This window comes from Gobio gobio, assembly GCF_949357685.1.
Source record: "Gobio gobio genome assembly, chromosome: 21".
In the NCBI taxonomy this organism is placed as follows: domain Eukaryota; kingdom Metazoa; phylum Chordata; class Actinopteri; order Cypriniformes; family Gobionidae; genus Gobio; species Gobio gobio.
Genome location: NC_137117.1, coordinates 35,396,637 through 35,420,796, shown reverse-complemented (window position 1 = coordinate 35,420,796; position 24,160 = coordinate 35,396,637). Strand labels below are relative to the sequence as shown.

Sequence of the window (24,160 nt, the reverse complement as noted above, 5' to 3'; positions counted from 1 at the left end):
ATCTACAGGCATGCTAAACATGGTTCTGTGTGTGATTTGGCTAACTTACTAGTTAAAGCCAGTGCTTAGTGTTTGTTTTGGGTTAATAGTTCTTGCGACAGATATTTGGCTATAATCGTTCTAAAAATACAAAAGTTAAAGTGCCATTCAGTAGCGATCACTATAGATCCGCAGTCTTTACTCTCGAGGACTGAACAGGTTCTGCTCGATCATCTTCACTCAAATGTTCTGGGTCCGATTCGGGCTCATATGGTTTTATTGACGCCGTTGTTTCTAATACTGACCAAAGCACAGTCTACCGGTAAGGGGCGTGACGTTTCCGACAAACGTGCACTGCGGTTAGCGAATCACAACACACTGGGCCAGCTAACCAATCAGAGCCCATCGCGTATTTTTGAGGGACTGGCTTCATACAACCCGGAAAGCATCAGACCGTTTTACAAGGAGGGACAGAGCAGTGTAGAATAAAGGTCAAATATATGAAAAATAATGTTTTTTTTTTTTAAACGAAGCATGAACACGTTACAGTGCACCCCACAAACACAATCAAGCCTTCAAAAGAATGTGTTTTACCAGCCCTTTAAATGTAGCCTAGTTTTCACACACCAACCCGTCATGCCATGATACGCTTAAAATACATATGCAGAACAAAGAAGGACTTTTCATTAGCCATGCCTTTATAAATCGTCTTCACACTAATGTCACATTCAAAACCCTGTTGCACAAGCACTTTTACAGGGTGACTCACCCTTCATCTACATCTCATCGCTTATCTCTCCAAAATCGAAATAAAAGAGAAATCACAACAACTTGCAGAACCGACACAGCGTGTTCCCGGCAGATGGGTGTCCCCAGCATGACACAGCAGCAGTTACATTTATTTCACACATTGAACACTGGGCCGCTCACCCTGGCAGTGGGGGCGCTGCTACGGGCCTTGGCCAGGAGCCTGCGCGCTCTCTCGTACTCGTTATTCTCCGATTCCAGCTTCACGGCAGCCAGCCAGATCTCTTCACTGTTGGGGTTAGCCTAACACAAAGAGAGTGACAGAAAGAGGCGAGATAGGTTTTTACTGGCCATCATCCCAGTGAATACTTCAATACTGTAAAAGTGGAACAATTTGTTTCAGGAAATGAGTGTTCACTCAGAGCACTGATACGCAGTTTAGCTTGAACTTTTTTGTTGTTGTTTTGCTTCGTCAATTTGACGTTTCGTGCCCAGGACTTGCAGGTTCGGTGTTCTTTCAGTTATGACAAGGCCCACAATGAATCAATGAATACAATTACATTACAAAATGTGTAAAAAATGTAATACAGCTCTTTTAAATTGTAATAATATTTCACAATATTAGCACTACTTTTTTGGTTTTCAAGGACTTATCAAACAATATCTTTACTATCTTTCAAATTCTAAAAAAGGTAAATAGATAAATAAAAATAAATTGATAAAACAAAATTATACAAATAAAGTGTAGCACATGACTGTGTTAACCATGACAAAGAGATCACTTTCCTTATTCAAACTGACCCCCCCCCCCCATATCTATATCAGAATTTTGCCTGAAAATATTGTTTTAATACAATTATACCCTAATTTCCCATATACACATTTTTAATCATTTTTTAATATTGTCATTCAATAATTCAAGCACTTTTTAAGTACCTTTTCATAAATATGGCTGCTTTCAAGGGTTTTCCAGAACTTAAATGTCAAATTCAAATTCAAGGACATCAAGCACTTTAAGCATCTTGTACGAACCCTGAATATATCCATTCATTTGATGTCAATTAAAAATGGCTTTAAAATGAAATAAAATAAAGACAATAAATGTGAAGACAACAGTCACCACTATTCTTTTTGTACAAATAGTACATGCTATGGTGTTAATAATATACAATAATAATAGTAATGCTTGCCACTAATAAAGTAGTCATGGAGCTTGGGTGGGCGGCACTTACCTGGAAAGCCAAAGCAAGGATACTTCTGGCTGCAGGAACATCTCCAGCCAACCATTTAGATTTAGCACCCATTAGCCACAACACCTCAGCCTTAGGACAGTGAGCTACGGCCCTCTGCAACAGAGCCTCCAACGACTCTCTGGGAGAAAGAGATTCAAATTCATTCATTCTTTACAGTAATAAAGTGAATCAGGGCTCGGCATTAAGCCTTTTCAAGAAAATAGGTCCTTCACTTGTTCGAGGAAAAAAAAATGAGCTTGTCCAGAAAATAAAAAAATAATGTGTTGTAAATATAATTTATTCTGAAGCAATATTCTCATTAGTGTTCAGTCAGCTTTGACATATTTAAATCTGCATATTTATGATATTTTAACCTTTATAAAGGGCATTTTTTCCCTAATCGTTTCAAATATATGCTTCATCTTTCATTTTAAATTCTTAAATTTGATCAATATATTCAATTAGAATAATAAGACGCGATAGGGCTGTTACCAATCAAATTAAATAATTGACACTGAAAAATTACAACTGCTTTAAATAATGTTATGAGATTGTTTTAAATATTTTTTGAATTTACAAATAAATAAAAAAATGTTGGAAAGAATGATGCATTTAAACACAAATCTAAACCACCAGTAGGTGGCGGCAGGTGACCATCGTGAGTCATTTAATCATTTATTCAAATTATTCTTTCAAAACGCTGAATCATTCAGTAATGAAACACGGTTAAAGGGCTGGTTCACCCAAAAATGAAAATTCTGTCATTAATTCCAAACCCATAAGACCTTTGTTCATCACAAATGAAGATATTTTTGAAATCCGAGAGCTCTCCGACCCCTCCAAAGACAGCAACGCAAAGATGACCACTTTCAAGGCCCAGAAAGGTAGAAAAAACATAATTAAAATAGTCCATGTGACTCCAGTGGTTCGACCTTAAAATGTTATGCAGCGACGAGAATACTTTTTGTGCGCAAAAAACAAACAAAAATAACGACTTTATTCAACAATATCTTCTCTTCCCTGTCACTCTCTTATGCTATTCACGTTGTTGGGTGGCCGTTGTGTTGCTGTCTTTGTGGGGTCAGAAAGCTCTGAGATTTAGGGCTGTAATCTCCCAGTCGATTCATTCTGGCTTGACCAAAATTCTGAGTGGTCGATTTTTTGCCGCGTTCATTTCATCAGGTGGAAAGCACTAATTGCTAATGGGGGTGTTTTCAGAGCACCCCTGTTTCACAAGTAACAGTCTGTCTTCAGAACACCCCCATTGTTTTCACTTCTTTTGGATTAGCCCAGCCCACTGGAGAAGAGAGACAAATTGAAGTACGCTACTTTGCTGTATATTATTTATTTAATTGTGAGCATTTTCCTAGTCAGTCCTCTTCTACCATGTCAACAAAGACATCCGCAGTGTGGCAGCATTTAAAAAAAATAGAAAATGGGAAAAGTTGAATGCAAATTTTGCAAGCAACAGTTTGCATATCACAGCTCGACGACAAACTGTCATGTCACCTAAAAACAGTCAGCTAACTTGTCTGTGTTAGGTTGCCCCGTCCCTTTTATTATTGTGCAAACTGGCAATTTATTTCTAGTATTATTTATTGGATTTGGGCACTTTATTATTTTTTTTTTTGGAGCAATGCGCTGTGCCCACTGTTTGTATTCGTTTTGAGCCTATGCTTTATTTTTAAGTTATGCACTTTATTTCGTTTCTGCTCTTGATCTGGCTTGTTTAATAAATATTCCTTTTTTATTAAAGTGGACGTGCCTTTTCTGTTTAAGAGTAAAAGCTTTAAGTTAATAGTCTATTCGTGTCTCAGCCACAAAGCTGAGCTGATCCTATGTTCGAGCTGCACAGAGCGGCGGAAATTATAGTGTCTGTCAGTTATTATAATTAGTGGTGGGCATCGATTAAAAAAAATTAACTAATTAATCGCACTTTTTTCTGTAATTAATCGCAAGTTTTTAATATTTTACGTTTTTAATATTTTGATATTGTAATAATTTCAGTTACTCTCCAAATTAATGTATAAACAATTTAAAGACAGCATATTTTAAATATGTGTTGTATTGTCATATTTTTATGAATGAAGGCCAGTATCACTGATACTAAAGTGTCTATGAAACATTAATGACGTTACATTACAGTATAACTGAAAGCTCCCAATTTCAACATTTATTAGGCTTTAAAAAAACAACTTTTAATTTAAGTGAACTTAAAGGGTTAGTTCACCCAAAAATGAAAATTCTGTCATTAATTACTCACCCTCATGTCGTTGGACACCCGTAAGACCTCCGTTCATATTCGGAACACAAATGAAGATATTTTAGTTGAAAGCTGATGGCTGAGAAAGGCTTCACACAGGCCTCCATTGGCATTCAGTACATTGACACTTCCAAGATCCATGAAAGGCACTTAAAACGTCGTTACAAAGTCTATCTCACCACAGTGGCTCTACAATAATCATACAATGCGACGACAATAGTTTTTGTGCGCAAAAAAAAATCAAAATAACACCTTTATCCAACTTGTTCTTGTCTTCCGTGTGCGCCTCCACGACGCATGCGCGAGAATATGACGTAGCGCCGGTGTTCGGGAATCGATGAAATACACACTTAAGCCCCATTTTGAGCACTACGCCGAGACCTAAAGCACGATCAATGTAGAATCCAACAGCTTAGACACGCGCGTCTTCCTCTGCTCGTAAACAAATCGCTTCTGGGTCATATGTCCGAACGCCGGATCTGCGTCATATTCTCGCGCATGCGTCGTGGAGGCATACACGGAAGTCGAGAACAAGTTGGATAAAGGTGTTATTTTGATTTTTTTTTGCGCACAAAAACTATTGTCGTCGCATTGTATGATTATTGTAGAGCCACTGTGGTGAGATAGACTTTGTAACGACGTTTTAAGTGCCTTTCATGGATCTTGGAAGTGTCAATGTACTGAATGCCAATGGAGGCCTGTGTGAAGCCTTTCTCAGCCATCAGCTTTCAACTAAAATATCTTCATTTGTGTTCCGAATATGAACGGAGGTCTTACGGGTGTCCAACGACATGAGGGTGAGTAATTAATGACAGAATTTTCATTTTTGGGTGAACTAACCCTTTAAAACAATCTTTACATAAACCCAAAATAGTACATGTTATATTTACCCATGGCCTTCCCTGTTATACATATACAGAAATGTAATAGTTATCTTTCTTAACTGCATAAATAATACATTAAATATAGATGAATCATCATTAAAGCTAAAATTTTCTCTGTTCCCGTTGTTCTTTGATGAACATTATTGATGATCATCAGTGCTACTGTCACTTTAAGAACAGCCGCGGATCTCACGCGCTGTCCCGCGCATCTCATTTCCTCACAACTCTTTAAATTCATTTAAGACGTTATTTAACTAATTTAAGACTCCTAATATGAGAATACACAAAGTCCTCTGTGTTATTGTTTGTTCAAGAGCAAAAGAGAACTCGATGTGAGCAGGAAACTGACGCGAGTCTATCTATGCGTCGAGTGTGTGTGTGTGTGTGTGTGTCCTGATTAGCTGACATGAGACGCATCCACACAGACAGGACACTGACACACACACACACACACACACACACACACACACACACACACACACACACACACACACACACACACACACACACACACAGGACATTGGCATACAGCGCGTTCACTTGTGTCTTGTCACGCTTGGAAGCATTTACATGAATAAGAGCGTGATGATCATGTAACGCTAAGCAAAAATGGATATAAAAACGGACGCTGCGTTATTTGCGTTAAATATTTTAATTGCGTTAAGCTGAAAAAATTAATCGCCCGCGTTAACACGTTAATTTGCCCAGCCCTAATTATAATACATATGACAAAAACAATTGTCTAAATTATTGTTGCATATTCCTCAAAAGTTCTAGTTGACAACATAGTGCTATATTTTCGGAAATCATAGGCTATGATATTGCGCAGGTGCACGTGATGCAACGCTGTCCGAGCTGACAGACTCGTGTGTCAGACTCATTTAAGTGCAAAATAATCAGGTCAAAAACAATTTAATATACTGCAAATAGCCTACTATTTTTTCATGTTTATTTATAATTCATTTAGGCAGACAACAAGGCTACCAAGTACTGCGCACAGTGCGCAGCTGATTCATTTAACTTTTTTTTCCTAACGTCATTTTTAGTCAAATTTCAGGACTTCTGTCGATCAAGATTTTCTTTTGTTGATTACAGCCCTACTGAGATTTCATAAAAAATATCTTTATTTGCGAAGATAAACAAAAGGTCTTACGGGTTTGGAATGACACGAGGCTGAGGAATTAATGAGAAAATTTTCATTTTTGGGTGAAGTATGGTTCTGCTGCGATCTTTGTTTGGAACTATTTTCGCTGCTGAAATAGAACAAAAACAGTCAATATTGCGTCTAAATATTAATTTCTTGCTTATTGAACTGTCATATGAAATCAGTGTCACATTTTCAATCGTGATGTATTTAGCACTATTAGTCGTGTGTTATAATGAATTATTACAGAAGTATGTTAACTTCTTTGTGTGAGCTGCGCTCATTTGTTGGGATTTCTCACTTGCCCCTTCAAAAAAAAAAAAAAAACACTTGGCCCGGACAGGTGCTAATGTCGAGCCCTGTGAATACATGCCACTTTTGGCACTGTCTGAACGTATAAAGGCACCTCTTAAGGAAACTGGTTTCATCAAGGCTTCCATAATGACAGTCTAATGGTCTAGCCAAAAAATATGCCTTCCTCTCTCCATATACTGCCTGTGAACGCCTGGACAGTGCCAGTGAATGCTGACAGAAATTCTGTTCGGCCAGTGAGACTTTGACTTCCAGGACAATAGAGGAAGTGAGTATTTCTCACCGTGTACCGTGGTTCTTCTCAAAGTAAGCGGCCCTCAGCCAGACGCTCTTCTTGCTGGGGAAGACCTGGAGTGCATGTGCGTAGATAGCACGAGCACACTCCAGAGCTCCATGAGAGACACACTACAGCAAAAACAACAGCCAATCAGCATCAGACATCACAGTAATAACATCCAGCTGTGGAATTTAGCCATACTACTGCTGAAAAATACACTGAATCTTCTAATATAACATCATAAATTATGGGAAAGGTCTGTAATAAACAAATATGTGGTGCTGATTGAAAACAGAATGTGGGTGCATGAAGGTGAGAGGATGTTTACACTGTCTGCATCCTCCATCCATGTGTGTTTGCAGTCCTCCTCTTCAATACCAATCCCAATCACAGCTCTGATCACAGCCTGACATGTGGCCACGCTGCCAGCCTTATCACACTCCTCTGCATCCTGAGACAGGAACACAAAACAGACATCAGTTTCAAATAAACATCCTGATATTGCCTGTGTGCGGAAACATTTGAATATTTCCTTTGATGTATCTGGCAATGCAGCTGAGAACTCTCCATCCAGACAATAATGTCTGTTGCATTTTTCACTTGTTTTCTTTTTACTTAAAGTCCTCAAATAGTATGTGACCCCGTCTGTGAAACCCCAGCTAAAGTCGCATAATCTAATGATGAGATCTAGAGCGTCAAAGTAGTCATAGCCATAAAAATGACCAAAACAGGTGATTTGTTTTTATTGCTGTAAATGATAGATTATACCAAGGGCTTTGAGATGCAGTACTGAATTTTTCATTTATAATATTATAAATACTGAAATTAATGATTTTATTGACGCTACGTTTTATTATTTTGCACCAAAAAATACCGGACGTGGGCTTCTTAAGTATTGATTCTAATTGTCTCTTTGTTTACTTTCGACACAGAAACAACTCCTGATTCTTATATCATTCTGTTCAGAAACATATTTTTTACAATTACAAAGTGCAAACAGACCATAATATCAATCCGCACGACCAACGATCAGGTCAGTGTCGGGAAAGGCAAGAAAACGGCGACTTAAGCCGGGTTCCGATTTCTGTGTGGATTTCTTTGTGTCATCACCGACATTTCAGGAACAGCTTATTTGTTTTCTAACTCCACCTTCTGCCGATATATCCATCTTATTTTAAAGACATTTAATGGCTGCTGATGCGCTGGGTTTATGAATTCGCTCTCTGACAGGGCGGCCACGGCACGCAAAGCGCAAGGAACAGAAACAGCTGATAGTTTAATTAATAATGATTAATATAGGCCTACTGTCTTTAGTAGGCTAAATAAAGAACCCATATTATATATTAATATAAAAAAGTTGCGTATGTCCTTCGGAAGCAAAGCTCTTGCGTCTGATGTTTTGGTTTCGGTTTGTAAACCTATACGAATAGAATGCATGAATGAGAACAAAGTGCAGGACGTGCTTTATGTAAAAGAGTTATTAAGCGCAATGAGCCATGAAAAAATCATAATGAATCATAATCGAATCGAATTGTGAGACAAGTGAAGATTCACAGTTATGACTATCTGCACAAAGTTTGAGACTGACCTGTTAACTTGGTAGGGCATTAGGCCTAGTCCTGGATTTACTCCAAATGTTACACAGTGAGATTTTCTATGGATGTTTTATATATTAGTGGATAATATATAGGCCTATTAATGACATTTTCTACTGAGATTTCATTTTACTAATAAAGTTATAGCCTACAAATCTTTATAGTGAACTGACTTGATAAATCAAGCTCTTGTGGTGCCCCCATTCGTTTCAATGTTTAACGCTTTTTGGACATGCACATCATAATAAATAGACTTGTTTTACAAAACTAAGAATTTTCCCATAAATGTGTCCTATATCACTGAAAATGGGAGAATCTTAGCTTTAATGTGGTATATAGCACATTGTCATAATAATAATGGTTAAAATGTTTTACAAATTTAAAAATAAGCTTGATTTTAAAATTGGAATTTCTCAAAATCATGATTTTCTGAGGCCGAAATTCAGCTTATTTTTGACATGGTCTTACTCAGTCAATATTAAAGATATCAAGGTTATATTTTCACAGAATGTTCTTTACATTATGTAGGATGATTTTATGTATAAAACAGTGAATGACAAAAAAAAATGACTTTAGCTGGGTTTTCACATACATACATACATACATACATACATACATACACATAACACAAACCTGAATCCATTGCTCGCGGTTTATCTCCACGCCGTTGGCTCTCAGAGATGTGATGGCTCTGTCAATGATCTTCTCCACCATCTGTGTGTTGCCGTTGGCCTCCTCCAGCTTGGCAGCGGTGATCCAGATATGCCGGTCAGTGGGAATGTTTTCACGGGCCTTGTTTAGCACACGACGGGCATTCTCATAGGTTTCTAATCGGGCCAGAGCCAGCCAGAGCTACGGGAGACAAGGACAACACTTTATGGGCCAAATCAGATTGCCCTATCAAAGGTTTATGGGTTTTGGCTGATTAAGCCTGTGTGTGTGCACGCACATGTTGGTCCTCACTCCAATGGTCTAATATAGTTGTACAAAGACCCTTTTAAAGGCCTGTTTGAGGTTGAAGACTTGGTTTTAGGGATAAAGTTATAATTGGGTAAAGGGTTTAGGGGAAGGGTTCAGGTTAGGCACTTAGGGTGCTTTCACATCTCTAGTTCGGTTCATTTGGTCCGAACCAAGGGCAAACAATTATACATTGTAGCATTTCTCAGCTTTTTTGGTTCCTTTTCACACCACACTAATTGCTTTCGTCCGAACCAGCCGAAACGAACCAAAATGCAGTCACATGACAACATCCACATCACTCACTGGCCATGGCGTATTTCCTAAACTGCTTTTCGATTGGTCAGAATTTACGTGCAGGAAAATTCCAGTAGAAGAGGAAAAGCCAGCAAACAACACAACTATGGAGAAACGACGGTGCGGGCTGGTTTTGTTCCATGCCCATAATCTATTACATTGTTTGAATACGCCGCAAACAATACATTTCTATAATGAAGTGTGGATGAGGCTTGAAAATAACGTTTTCAAACGGCGAGCGTGCATAGCTCGCCACTTCAAGCGGAGGCGTGCATTAATTTCGAAAGTTGGGACCAAAATATGGTCATCAGACCAAATTTCTATGAGGCTCTGCACCTCCTGACTACTCCAAGTTTGTCTGCGAGCTGCCATGCTAAAGTTCAAACTGTCAACAAACACTTCCTCATCCCACAATGCACAGCGCAACTGACTACGGCAGCTGGTTTAGACCAAAAATGATCTTTTTGCATTTGGGTCTGTTCGAGGTCGGATCACGTTCTCTCACCACAAACGAACCGCTCCAGAGTTCGCTTGTAAGCGCACCGAGACCACCTCTTAAAGGAGCTAGAGATTGCATTGTGTCAATGAATGTCCTCACAAAGATAGATGTACAAGAGTGTGTGTGTGTACCTCCACACTGGTTGGACAGCACTCGACTGCTCTGCTCAACATGATCCTGGCATCCTCTGGCTCCTCCAGCTCAACAGCTGTCTTCCACAAACGCACCGACTTCGACACATTCTCCAGAGCTGTGGAAACATGCAGATATTGGGAAAAAAGACAGTACGTAGACATGTTTTTTTTTAATGATTAAACAAAAAGTGGCACTAGTGCTAAGGTTTTTTGGAACAATCTCTCAAATCTAAGTATTAGGGATGCACCAACATGAACATTGACTGATACCAATAACTCTTTACATTTGAAAGCCGATAACCGATATATTGGCCAATACATCCAAACACAATATATTTTAATAATTTGAGAGCCTGATTACAAAACCAAGACTCACCATTTAAAGCCATCTCCCAAGCACACAATTATAATAATGTATAATTTAATGTAGCCTATATGAAAGACTGCACATATTGTGTTGACTTTAATTTCCTTTTTGAAGTGATTCAAATCATATTTCAAGCAATTCAAAACCATCATGGCTAATACAATGTGCATCCGAAGTGTCTCAGCTGAAGGAAATAATCCATTACTTAACGGCTTTAATATTTTCTAATTTTCTTATCAGGCCGATAACAATAACATTAAAGATGGACATATATGTGACCCTGGACCACAAAACCAGTCATAAGGGTATTTTTTTGGAAATTGAGATTTATACACACACACATGAAAGCTGAATAAATACAGCCATTCGAAAATCTGGAATCTGAGGGTGCAAAAAAATTCAAATATTGAGAAAATCGCCTTTTAAGTTGTCCAAATGAAATCCTTAGCAATGCATATTACTACTAATAATAATAAATTTTTTATATATTAGCAGTAGTAGATTTACAAAATATCTTCATGGAACATGATCTTAATACGCTAATGATTTTTGGCATAAAAAAAAAATCGTTCATTTTGACCCATACAATGTATTGTTGGCTATTGCCACAATTATACCCGTGCCACTTATGACTGGTTTTGTGGTCCAGGGTCACATATCGGCCGATACCAATTTGGTGGCCAACATAATGTGCATCCCCACTAAGTACCAATGTCTTGCACTTAATCTTTTCTTTATTTACTTTTTTCTTCCCATGAAATAATTCATAAACATCATTTTTGTTTTAAATCTGAACTGACCTTTCCATAAAAGACCAAATTATCTGATATTTTAAAAGACTTATTGATCTTGAGTCCTATTTAAGTACCCACAACACTGGCATTGTGGAGGTGGCTTCCGCATGGGCAAGCAAAGCCTCAAATTTCCTGCAGAAAACGCAAAATTGTTGGCAAAGACTATGTAAAACACCTCAGGAATAATCATCAAACTGGTACTAAAATGACTGTGTCGGATTTTTAATGACACTAATTACTTCACTTAAAAAACATTACTTTATAGAGTTACCATGATAATCACTTAAGAGACAGTGATGAAGTAGAACTGCCAGCCTGTTAGGAGAGATCTCTTATTATAAGTGGGAGATTCAGGATGTTTTAACAAGCTGAGACTGATAGAGCTTTCATACATAACTAACAATTCATCCGTCTCTGTCACACAGGTATGCAGGCAGAAAAAAAAGCAGGTGACTGAAAACAAATAGAAGAGAGAGAGAGACAAAGAGCGGCTGACCTTTCCTGAGAACTCGTTTCTTGGCCCTGATGTCGGTCTCTAGCTCAGCAGCTCTGATATAGATGCGCACAGACTGAGGGAGGTGACGCACTGCCTGGGCAACCACTGCCTTTGCCGTGTCTCCTGGCTGCAGCCGGGCGGCTTCAAGCCAAACATCCTCACTCTATGAATATAATACAAACACAAAAGCACTCTAGATTAACTCGTTCTTGTGACTGACAGAATTTTCAAGCAATCCATGTTTTTTCATGTGTTAGCACAATCATCCAAAATTAAATAGTGCATAAATCAAAACTGGCTAATGTTACTGAATGAAATAGGACAGGATCATCATTCTGAATCTGATCCGGATGAAGCCTTTAATATAAAATGCGATTTTTCTCAGCTTTTTAATACATGAAGCTAAAATATGAATGATAATACAATTATTTAAAAGCAGGGGGCCTGTTCTTTCTTTTGATATATTGCATGTTCAGACATACAACAAAAGTAAATAATTGTGAAAATGATCAAAAATGCTGGCAGTGGTTGGCAACTTTAAAAAAAATAAAAATAATTTAAAAGCTGACGGGGAAAGAGTTAATAACAGACACAATCTCAGAATAAATAACATCCTCAGCAGGGCTCTAGGAAGAGAAAGAAAAGGGGGAAAAAAAAGACAAGGGAGCCAAAAAAATATTTTGTTTTAGAAATGCTCTCTAGAGTTGGTTGTTCATTGGGTTTCAGAAAATATTTTGGTTAAATTAAACCATTTTGTTGTTGTATTTAGTATACATTTGTTCCAATTTACAGAGATAGTTCACCCAAAAATGAATTGTCATTTACTTACCCTCATGCCTCATGACGTCTTTTCTTCTGCTGAACACAAGAGATTATATTTTTAAAGAAAGTTGGTAACCAAACCGTTTCAGTTCCCATAGACTTGCATTATATTTTTTACCATTCAATGGAAGTCAATGGGAACCAAAACCGTTTGGTTACCAACATTCTTCAAAATATCTTCTTTTGTGTATGAATTTCTTTCTTCTGCTGAACACAAAATAAGTTATTTTAAAGAATGTTGGTGATCAAACAGTTGACGGTAGCCATTGACTTCCATAATAGGAAAAAAATACTGTGGATGTCAAGGGGGTCCATCAACTGTTTGATTACCAACATTATTTAAAATAACTTATTTTGTGTTCTGCAGAAGAAAGAAACACATACAAGTTTGGAACAACATGAGGGTGAGCAAGTGATGATGATTTTAAATTTTGGGTGAACTATCCCTTTAAGAGAAATCAAAGATGAACTTGTAAATAGTTCACATGGACGTAAGGAGTAAATGAGGATGGGCTGGAGAATTGTTAAAAAAACTAAATGAATGCGCATCGATTTATATAACCATTCAAAATGAATCAGCTGCCAAAACAGCATGTTTGTTCATCGCAGGCGTGTTTGACGGCTGAACGTACTGATCGTGCCCAGACATCCTGTCAAAGTGAGCCGCTCTCTAGGCTTTGAGACACAGCCAGTGTGTGTCACTGTTCTTCTGCTGAAAGGAAGAGCTGAACTATTAACTTTGATTAATGAGCCAGCAGGAATTTCATAACACTTAAATGAAGCTGTGCACACACACTGAGAGCAAAGGCCCTGACACTGTTTCCGCACGGTGTGCGTTTTCATTTCCAGTCCTCTCTCTCCGACTCCAAAGTCAGCACTAGTAGACAAATTGAAGGCACAGCTTACATAAACAAGACCTCATACATTCACCATGACATTTTTATGTTGCTCTTGAACCATATTTAACATTTTAGGAAGTGGGATTTTGCAGGCTAAATGCATTGCTATAGCAACCTGTCAACTCTGGCAACATTCCTAAAGCCATAAACCTTCAATGGTTCATACACACACACACTGCCCCCTACAGGACACACAGGGTCAAGCTATTCTGTTTTACATTAAAAGGATAGTTTAACTTTAACCAAATATGAAAATTCGATCATCATTTACTCAACCTGATGTCAGTCTAAATCTGTATGGCTTTCCATCCTATGTTAAACATTAAGATTTTTTTTGTCAATATACATACTTAAAGGGTTAGTTCACCCAAAAATGAAAATTAGCCCATGATTTACTCACCCTCAAGCCATCCTACATGTACATGACTTTATTCTTTCAGAGTTATATAAAAAATTTCCAAGCTTTATAAATGGCAGTGAATGGTTGTGTCATTTTTGAAGTCCATTAAAGTGCATCTATCCATCATATAAATGCTCCACAAAAGAGCAGTCCCTGACGCGAAGTACAGGAGCATTGCACGCTTTGATGCCTCTCGAGGATAGAGCTGGCCAACAAACTCCCCCCTCTTCTCTTATATCGAAATCCTCTGCCATTTATCTTGAAAAAATCTCGTTTTAGACTCGAATTCATGACCAGTGTTTTGTTTTGCTCTATTCTCTGTGCTTCTGCGTTCGCCTTTGCCTTTACACAAGGTTTTAAGGGTCATGGGTTACTCTTTTAGTAGTCGACTGGAAGATAGTTATTTTAGTCTATAAAGTGTTAAATATGGATATTTTTCTAACACAAACGTGCCACTTCGCTTCAGAAGGCCTTTATTAACCCCCCGGAGCCGTGTGGAGCAGTTATATGATGGATAGATGCACTTTTATGGACTTCAAAAACGACCCAGCAATTCACTGCCATTATAAAGCTTGGAGCCAGGACGTTTTTTAATACATCTACGATTTTATTCGTCATATACACCTAGGATGACTTGAGGGTGAGTAAATCATGGTCTAATTTTTCATTTTTGGGTGAACTATCCCTTTAAGGCCCCAATCACACAGAACGCATTTTTCAGTTTTTTTTTTATGTTGCTAGGAAACCCCCAAATCAGCTGTCCTGTCAGTCTCATCAAGGTAACGGTCGCCACAACGGAAGACCCGCCTCTCCATTCATTCGATTGAACAATAGAAAAAAAAACACGATGACGTCGGGCGCTTTTCCGTTCAGAGTTTCACTTTTTTGTTCTATTTCTTCCACAATACCATGTGGTGTTATTAAATTCAATCCATGGTGAATGTTGGTGATTTGTGGACTGAAACCCCTGAACTTCACTCATGGTTCAATGTTTCTCCTGGTTCCCACGTCAGCGCTGTTTGATCTGATATCTGTGGAAATGGCAGCTCTTATCAGTTGAACACCATGGTGGTCGCACCAGTGCAACCTCTAACAATATTTTGTCGCACCAGCAGGAAAAAAGGTCGCAAAATGTGGTCACAGCCTGGACCAATATCCTCTCAGCATCGTGGACGGCATCAGGATGTTCACTAACAGTATATTGCTCTTTTTACCCCCCAAGCAAAGAACGAAAAAGCCTTGAGTATATTGGGGCCTAAACTTAGTCACACACGACCATTTTTGTCTCTCACCTTCGGACACATCTCAGTGCCTTTCATGATCAGGTTTCTGGCCACCTGCAGCTTCCCGGTCACCTCTTCCAGACGGGCAGACGCGATCCAGGCGGGGGGGTGGTGAGGGTTTGTTTCTCTCACTGACTTCAAGAGGAGACGTGCCTTCTTAATATCACTGCGCACACACACACAGAATGACATTTAGCAAATGCAATACAAACAGCCCAGATATAAAGCGCATGAGGGTCAGATGTAAAACACTCAGTACCTGATGTCTCCTCCGTGTGTGGGGATCATGGAGTTGAGATCGGTGAGATAGCCTTTAGGATCAACAACAGTCTGCCCGCTCACGGAGTCAGACACCTGGAGACACAAAGACATCCACTATGTTTACATGTTCACCATTAAAGTGATTATTTACAATAACCAGAGAAAGGATGGTAACAGTGCCTTTGTTACTCGTTACATGTAGTTACTGTAGTAATAACTATAACTTATGCATAATTACACCAAACTAACCCGAAACCAAACCCTGTTCCTAACTGTATAGTAAGTATAAATGAATAGTTATGCTATAACACATCTTAAAGAAAAATGTAACCGTAAGGACATGAGCTAAACCTTTCACTCCTGTTTACATGCTATTTTCACTGCAGAACTGTGGTTATTTTACTGCCATTATTCACAAAATAAAGCAATGAACAGCATAAATGCTGAACTCTGGTCACACGGATTAGTTTTCCGGTTCTTTGGTATCTGGCCTCAGTAATTTTTTTAGGGACGCACCTAATAATGTCTTGATGATGAATATTTGCATCATCGGAGGATTTTTTCCAGTAATAAAATGCATAATTCTCTCATCTCAGGGGGACATGAGGGGGGGAAAGTACGATAATTCGAATATACTAACGGGTTTCTACTGATACAAAGCTTAATGCTAAATCACTGAAGTAACCCTTTAATTACAGGGATAGTTCAGAAAAAAGTGAACTTTCAAAAATTTATTTAAATTTTTGGGTGAACTATCCCTTTAAATATGGAATTAAAACACTATGGTGCGTCACCTGACTGAGCCTCATGTCCATCAGTGTGTTCCTGGCCTGTCCGATCTTCCTCATGTCCAGCTCTCCAGCACCGGGCGTCATGCCTCCTGGGAAGGGTGAGTTCAAGCCCCCTGGGAAGGGTGTGTTTAACCCACCAAATTGCTGAAAAAGGAAGCACCTCAATTAGAAATTGCATTTTTGTTTCGTATTTTGCATTAAAATAGTCAAACGCATTGGATACTGTATCCCACAAACACTTATCAAAATAACATTGTGCCCTGGTTATATTCCTGGACAACATCCCTGGACGTGTTCTCAGGGCATGTGCGGAGCAGCTCGCTGGGGTTTTTACAGACATTTTCAACCTGTCTCTTGCCCAAGCAGCTGTACCGACATGCTTTAAACGCACTTCCATTGTGCCAGTGCCGAAACACTCTAACCCGAGGTGCCCTAATGACTACCGCCCTGTAGCACTCACACCCATCGTTATGAAGTGCTTTGAGCGGCTGGTCCTGGAACACCTAAAAGACTCTATACCATCCACATTGGACTCACACCAGTTTGCCTACCGCAGCAATAGGAGCACAGAGGATGCCGTTTCCATGGCACTGCACTCTGTGCTCACCCATCTGGACCATAAGAACACGTATGCACGCATGCTGTTTGTTGACTTCAGCTCAGCATTCAACACTGTCATCCCATCCAAGTTAATAGCTAAACTTGGAGACCTGGGCATCAACACTTCAATGTGTAACTGGATTTTGGACTTCCTAACTGACAGACCCCAGAATGTTCGTTCAGGATTCACCTGCTCCACATCCATCACACTCAACACTGGTGTACCACAGGGCTGTGTGCTAAGCCCGTTTCTCTACTCCCTCTTCACCGCCGACTGCAAGCCTGTGTATGGATCTAATTCTATCGTCAAGTTTGCGGACGACACAACGGTGATCGGTCTCATCAGCAACAACGATGAGACTGCCTACAGGGAAGAGATCCAGCACCTGGCCACATGGTGCGCTGATAATAACCTGCTCCTCAACACCACCAAAACGAAGGAGCTCATCGTGGACTTCAGGAAGGAGTCAAGAGGCACACACGACACCATCCACATCAATGGAATGGCTGTTGAACGTGTCTCCAGTTTCAAGTTCCTGGGGATCCACATCTCGGCGGACATGTCGTGGACGACCAACACCTCCAGCCTGGTCAAGAAGGCTCACCAGCGCCTCTTCTTCCTGAGGACACTGAGGAAGAATCAGCTCTCCTCGGCTATCCTGGTGAACTTCTACCGCTGCGCAATAGAAAGCATCCTGACCAACTGTGTGGCAGTGTGGTATGGGAGCTGCTCTGTTGCGGAGCGCAAGGCACTGCAGCGGGTGGTGAAAACTGCCCAGCGCATCACAGGGACTCCACTGCCTGCCATCGAGCACATCCAGAGGAAACGCTGTCTGCATCGAGCTCGCAGCATCCTCAAGGACTCCTCGCACCCAGCCCACAGACTGTTTTCTCTCCTGCCCTCCGGCAGGCGTTTCAGGATCCACCGGACCAGGACCAGCAGACTAAAGAACAGTTTTTTCCCCAGAGCTGTCTCCTTACTGAACTCCAACCCCCGCTGATCCACTTCCCTCATATACTGATAACTCTCCTACCTCACATCCACCTTCACTTTGTTATTTGCACTACCGACTGTTTATCACAGTAACAACTGTTTACATATGCATCTTACACTGCCATATCTTAACTGGATTATGCTCATTTGCACTGCTGACTGTATTTATAGTACCAATGTTTACATTTGCATTTTTGCACTGTACTTCTAAATGTAATATGCAACCACTTTCCACTGCACTTTACACTTTTTTTTTTTTCCGGATAGCTCTGTCCATAATTTATTGCACTACCCTAATCCACTGCTATTCCTCATATTAGCCTAACATATTATTGTATACCTCTATCTGTAAAATTCTGATTATAGTAATAGCCATCTGTATATTGTATTCATAGTACATATTCACCTGTAAATTCTTTTTATAGTAATAGCCATCTGTATATTTATTCACTGTACATATTCACCTGTAAATTCAGTTCTGTTTATAGTAATAACGTCTCTCTATTTATACATATTTATACATATTCAGTACATATCCATGTCCTGCACTTACGCATCCATTGTATATCCTGCACTTGCTGCTATTGCACTTCTGGTTAGACCTAAACTGCATTTCGTTGCCTTGTACTTGTACTTGTGTAATGACAATAAAGTTGAATCTAATCTAATCTAATCTAATATTCATATATGCATTACACGGTGAGGCCATTTCGTTTTCCCATGCATAACAAAAAAATTGCACATCGTGGCAACATGCAGTCTGTCTCCTGTTTACTCCACACATTTTCCTTAAAGACTGTGAGACCGGCAACGAAATGTTACTCACCGCTTGCAGTGGGTCAACAGAGGTGTGGTTATCTCCTGTCTGGAGGTGCTTGGCAAAGAAGCTGTCCGGCACAGGCGTGAGCTTCTCGTAGCGGGGATTCCTCTGACGTTTGTTCCTGGCATCACCCACCTCAGGAATACTCAACCATTCATCCTCTGTGACCTCAGACAGCTTCCTCTGGAAGGCACAGATAATGCAACAGGGTTATAGTTGACATTTTTCACAAGATTTTTTTATGTTTTCATCAGATGGTCCAGTCTATTGTGATTGGTCTGCTCTGATTGGTCAGATGGCTCAGTCTGCAGTGTTTGAAACGATTCTTTCTTTTAGAGGACAATAACTTTGCAGACCTTTTACATTCACAAACAGTTATATTGAATACCGCATGAAAGGTAATGTCCAAAAAAGCCTAATAGGGGCACTTTAAAGATTATTTGTAGGTTAAAGCAGGCAGGGGAACAGGGGAATAAACAAATCAATTCAGCAGGTCAATATCCACACCAAGTCCCACACAAACCTTCAGATCTGAGAACTGTTGCTGAATCTTGGGCCGCTCCATACGGTATTTCTCGATCTCCTCTTTCTCCCGCAGCTCCCTGAAGATACATCAATCAAATGAGCCAAGAGAAGCTACACAAAAACAAACAAGCGTTGATGAGAGAAGAAAGTCCACACACCTTCTTTCTTTGCGTCTCTCATCCATTCGTTTATCCAGTGCGGCGTAGATGGCGTCTGCCTCCTCGTCGTCTTTCTCATACGGCCCACTCGAGAACAGACTGCCTGCATAGCCGTTGAACTAGAGGATTCACAAGAACATATTTATTTTATATCTTACAAAGCCACTAATAAATAACTAACAAACAATTATGTATATTAAGTTTCATATTTGCATGCAATCACATCTAGCGCATCAAGTCAACACGACTCTCTTCAGAATGATGTACCTCATCATAGTTAGTGTCATTCAGATCCTCTTCATCCTCTTCCTGGTTTTTCTTCATCTGATCGCCCACCGTCCTCTTCCCAGGGGGGGCGTGCCGATCGTCCACTGGGTCATTGGCATCACGAGCGGGACCGATATCAGACCGTGTTGTGAAACCCGTGGCACTGCAGAGCACAATACATTACAACAGCCGTTTTCAAACTGAGATCCAGGGTGCCTTAAGTGGGTGCTGGGGGAGTTCAGAACAAATTAAATATGCAAATAAATGTATTTCTAAATATATAATTTCTTATATTATAAGTTAGGAAAGTGTTCCCTTCTAAATCACACAAAAACATTACAGCAACATTACAAAATAACGACCTTACACATCAACAAAACATTACAATACACAAGACAGCACAGCACAACGTTCATAACTTTATAAATAAGTCTGGGTGTAACGATACCCTCATGTTACGATTCGATACATATGACACTGAACTCACGATACGATATTACGATACTCCAAGGCATATGGTAAAAGGTTAACAAAAAACGAACTGTTGATTAAAATGCTAAATTTGGTATTACATTGGGGGAGGAAATGAATAGGCCTGGACTTGGTGCTGATTTATGATTCTAAAGCTGAAAATACATAATTATTTTAGACGAATAAAATGCTTGCACTCTCACTTACTAGATATATTTAAAATAACGTATGCCACTTTTTACTGGTAACAAGACATTTGGCATTATAAGAACCCACAAATATCCCCCATTGCATTGTTATATATAACATAGTAGTTTAATGTAGTACTGACACAACAACTCTGTAAACTTTAATTTTTTTCCTCACACAGAATTGTTCATTTTGGGAGAACTAACGTATACACAATACAGACTGTCACTATCCACGGTTGTATTTTTGTATTGCGATATATTGTGACAAGATATATTGTTACACCCCTACAAATACGTGAGTGCGTTGAGTTTAGGCTGTCGTGATTATTAGTATTGGTGTCTCACCCTCTGCCCAGACCAGGCACGTAACCCAGCGGCGCAGGCATGCCGAGAAACGGCTTCTTCTTCTTATTCAAGCCCCCCATGAGCGGAGAAGCCAGCGGCATTGCCGGAGCCCCATTCGCGGCCCCGCCGGCACCTCCGGACTGGTTTTTGTTTGCAGATTTCGCAGGTTGCTTCGCTGTGGCGCTCGCCATCGTTGCTCTGCCGAAAACACTCTTTACTTCCGGAACAACAACAGTCGGGCTTCCTGTGTGTGTGACATTAAAGTCTGCTTTTAAAATGTGTTAGTGTCACTATAGCGCCATCATAGGATGGGCGGAATGAAGTAGCTTGACCTAAATTAACCTGTTTTTTGTTGTTGTTGGATTCCAATGCACGTTTCCAAAATAACTGAAAGAAGTTGATATGTGATGAAAAATATGTAAACATGGGTCCATTATATTAGTGGACCTCAAACTTCCCTTTCATCTTAAAGCGTGTGTATCTGATTTATCATTGATGTCATAGTTGTAGGGTTAAAATTTGGAAAGATACCTACATAAAAAAATCATATGGTTAGGTTTGTTGAATTTGATTTGAATTTTTATTTGATGCTACTAGGATTGATTTAACAAATTATGAGGAAATTATGGTTAAATTAGCCGTCCTGACCATTACACATCTATTTTATTGAGTTAGTTCTTTCAACAGAAAAATGAAACCTTTTGAGCTAAAATTATAGGTAAGTATAGTATAGTAATAAGTATAGTAATAAAGCTTTGTGTCTTTTGAAATGAATGTTTAATGTCAGAGAATATATCATGAGATCATCAATATGAGTGTCATCTACAGAGGGCAGCAGAGGCTTGATTTCTAGGGTGATGGTATTTCAGTACAGCACTTAAAGGCACAATATGTAAGATTTTTGGATTAAAATATCCAAAAACCATTACAATGTTATATATTTTGTTGACTTGTGAGACTTACATTAACCCAAATGTTTCCAAGAATGTTTAAATCCAGAGAAATAAGCCATTTTAACCAGGACACAGACTTTGCCTGTGCATCACCTATTAATGACATTATACCCTTACCCTCGATTTCGAGGAAACACCAAAGACACTTTATTATATATTAGGCCTATGTGTTTTATTAGACAGGTGAGCAACTGTTTGGAGACATTTATAAACAGAAAACTAATCATTATACAGCTACCATGTTTTAATATATATATCAATCTTACTGTAGTGTGCAACAAGTGTCTCATAGTAACCGTCGAGCGAATGCACAGTGAAGCATTATAACATAACTTTCAACACATTCAAATAATGTATCAAATTCAAATAAAACAGCAAGCGAGCAGAAGAAGCGGAAGCGCCGGTCGTCTGCGGCATAATAAAAGCTCCGCGAAATCCAAGCGTCATTAAGCTTCGCCTTTGTTTTGAATAAGCGACCTCTAGCGGCGGAAAATTACATACTGTGGCTTTAAAGGTGAAGAATTAGCATTCTAGTATTATAATACTTACTTTTATTCCAGCTTAATATGCAGAGACAATTAAAATTAAATAATTTGTAGCCTGATTCCGCTGAAAAGTGTAAACATGTGGCACTTCCTCCTGCTCAACCAATGGAGATTGGGGCGGGGCTTTCTGTTGTTCTGACCAATGGAAGACAAGGGGAGTGTTTGGAAACCTGCAATTCTGTTTGGCGACGCTAGTGGTGCATAAAAAATGTACTCTTTAAAAAAGTTATTTATTGTCTCCATGAAATCAAAACGGACATTTATTATAAATGATGTATCCGTGCACATCATTACTGTTTTAAATTCATGTGCCCTGATAATCTTTAATCAAAATAACTTCCCCTCCCTCCGCAGCGACATTTCTTCTCTGATGATGTGTTTACTGGTGTGAGGGCGGGACAACCTGTCACTCACATGAGATCCACCGCAACCATCCAATCAATTCCTCACGAACAAAATCAAGTCCCGCCCTAAATTTTTTCATGTTCAATGTCACAACAGGGAAGAAAAGACTGTCGCAACTTCCATTTCATGGGACTTTAATTCCAAATACTAAAGTACGAAACTGAATTGTGATGCTAAAACTTTAAATGAGTAAAAATCATTTTAATGGATTTTTTTAATGGAGCTTCAAGAATACATTTTTGGTGAGTGTCATATACAATAGGCTACATTGTAGGCTATATGACAGTCTACATAGTATACGTTCAATCTGTGCTTATAAATGTTAAATAAAATCAATTTGTGCATACCAGTGAAAGTAAATAGCTAATTTTAAGTTCAATTGGAATCCATCAACCGTTCTTCACATTACCCCAATGCTCCTGCTATGGATTTCTCTGTAGAGACACTAATGAAAACAGACACTGTCACATCAGACTAAAGGACTTTCGACAGGTCAATTTAATAAATGCAACTACAACATTAGAAAATTGAGCTGGGCTGAGAAGCTTATAGATTCAAGCAAAAATGCCTGCTTAACCAGACTGTGTTTAACACACAACTTTTCCAAATACAATACAGTCCCTTGCTTTCAGTGGCCTGATATTGGCTAAGATTTGTCACTCAGGCTGGAATATGAATTGAAGTTCTCTCCAAGTTCTCTCTTTTCTATTGCCCTTACCGATATGATGTCAATGTCAGAAGCACTGGCCAACATAAAGCTCAGCTGCCAGAGTCAATTTCTGTAAAACTACAGGAACGTCATGAGTTTTTTATAGCGCAGTGGTACAAACTTTCTGAACTTCTTCTTCCATGTCCATGCTCTTAGATGTTCCTCATGTTTCCTCACCCATAATGAGTTTTGCTTAAGCTCTCTCCAGAACTTGATATCAAACTGACCATTTACTTTTTTTACACACAATCTGGGATGCAAATTATATTTCATGCTCAGTTTAAGGTTCGGAGTACTCTGATTGGCTTCATTTTCATGATGGACCAACATATGATATAATTGTTACAGAAATGCACTGGAGTCAATTGCCATGGTTTTCCATCCAGACCAGAAACTCTAGTTGGGTCTGTGTCTTTCATTATTGAGACATAAAGATTTCTCCCTGGGATTCTTACAGACTTGTGTCCTTTGTATGCCACCCTATGATAATCAGGACTAAAACATAATCGTGTTATCGTCGCTTTTGTAGTATTGTGAATGCACAGGCCAGGATTGAGAACACATCACGTGTGGAGCCAACGGATTGAGCCACTGGAGGAGGAGGTACAGGGGAGAGGAACAGGAAAGGAATTATTCTCTTTGATCTGTTCCCATGGAGCATTTGGCTTTGGCTTTCCTCCACACATAACCTTGAACAATGAAGCAGGAAGAGAAGGGAAAGAACTCCCGGGAGGAAGGGGGTGA

The 24,160-nt window shown here is 39.4% G+C and overlaps 1 protein-coding gene across 1 annotated transcript in view; it reads right to left on the bottom strand.

The window, feature by feature from the left end:
* Window positions 1-21,031, bottom strand: part of prpf6 (PRP6 pre-mRNA processing factor 6 homolog) — a 29,338-nt gene extending 8,307 nt beyond the window's left edge. Inside the window, exons 1-15 of the mRNA XM_079801967.1 lie at window positions 20,805-21,031; window positions 19,798-19,960; window positions 19,531-19,649; window positions 19,371-19,449; window positions 18,854-19,030; window positions 16,437-16,577; window positions 15,641-15,735; window positions 15,391-15,547; window positions 11,978-12,140; window positions 10,318-10,436; window positions 9,067-9,285; window positions 7,167-7,289; window positions 6,845-6,966; window positions 1,959-2,097; window positions 910-1,029 (exon numbers count right to left, since the gene is read on the bottom strand). Of these exons, the coding sequence (XP_079658093.1) occupies window positions 910-1,029; window positions 1,959-2,097; window positions 6,845-6,966; window positions 7,167-7,289; window positions 9,067-9,285; window positions 10,318-10,436; window positions 11,978-12,140; window positions 15,391-15,547; window positions 15,641-15,735; window positions 16,437-16,577; window positions 18,854-19,030; window positions 19,371-19,449; window positions 19,531-19,649; window positions 19,798-19,960; window positions 20,805-20,995 (2,127 nt within the window). The 5' untranslated portion in view covers window positions 20,996-21,031. The remainder of the gene's footprint in view (window positions 1-909; window positions 1,030-1,958; window positions 2,098-6,844; window positions 6,967-7,166; window positions 7,290-9,066; window positions 9,286-10,317; window positions 10,437-11,977; window positions 12,141-15,390; window positions 15,548-15,640; window positions 15,736-16,436; window positions 16,578-18,853; window positions 19,031-19,370; window positions 19,450-19,530; window positions 19,650-19,797; window positions 19,961-20,804) is intronic.
* Between the last annotated feature and the right edge of the window lie 3,129 nt (window positions 21,032-24,160).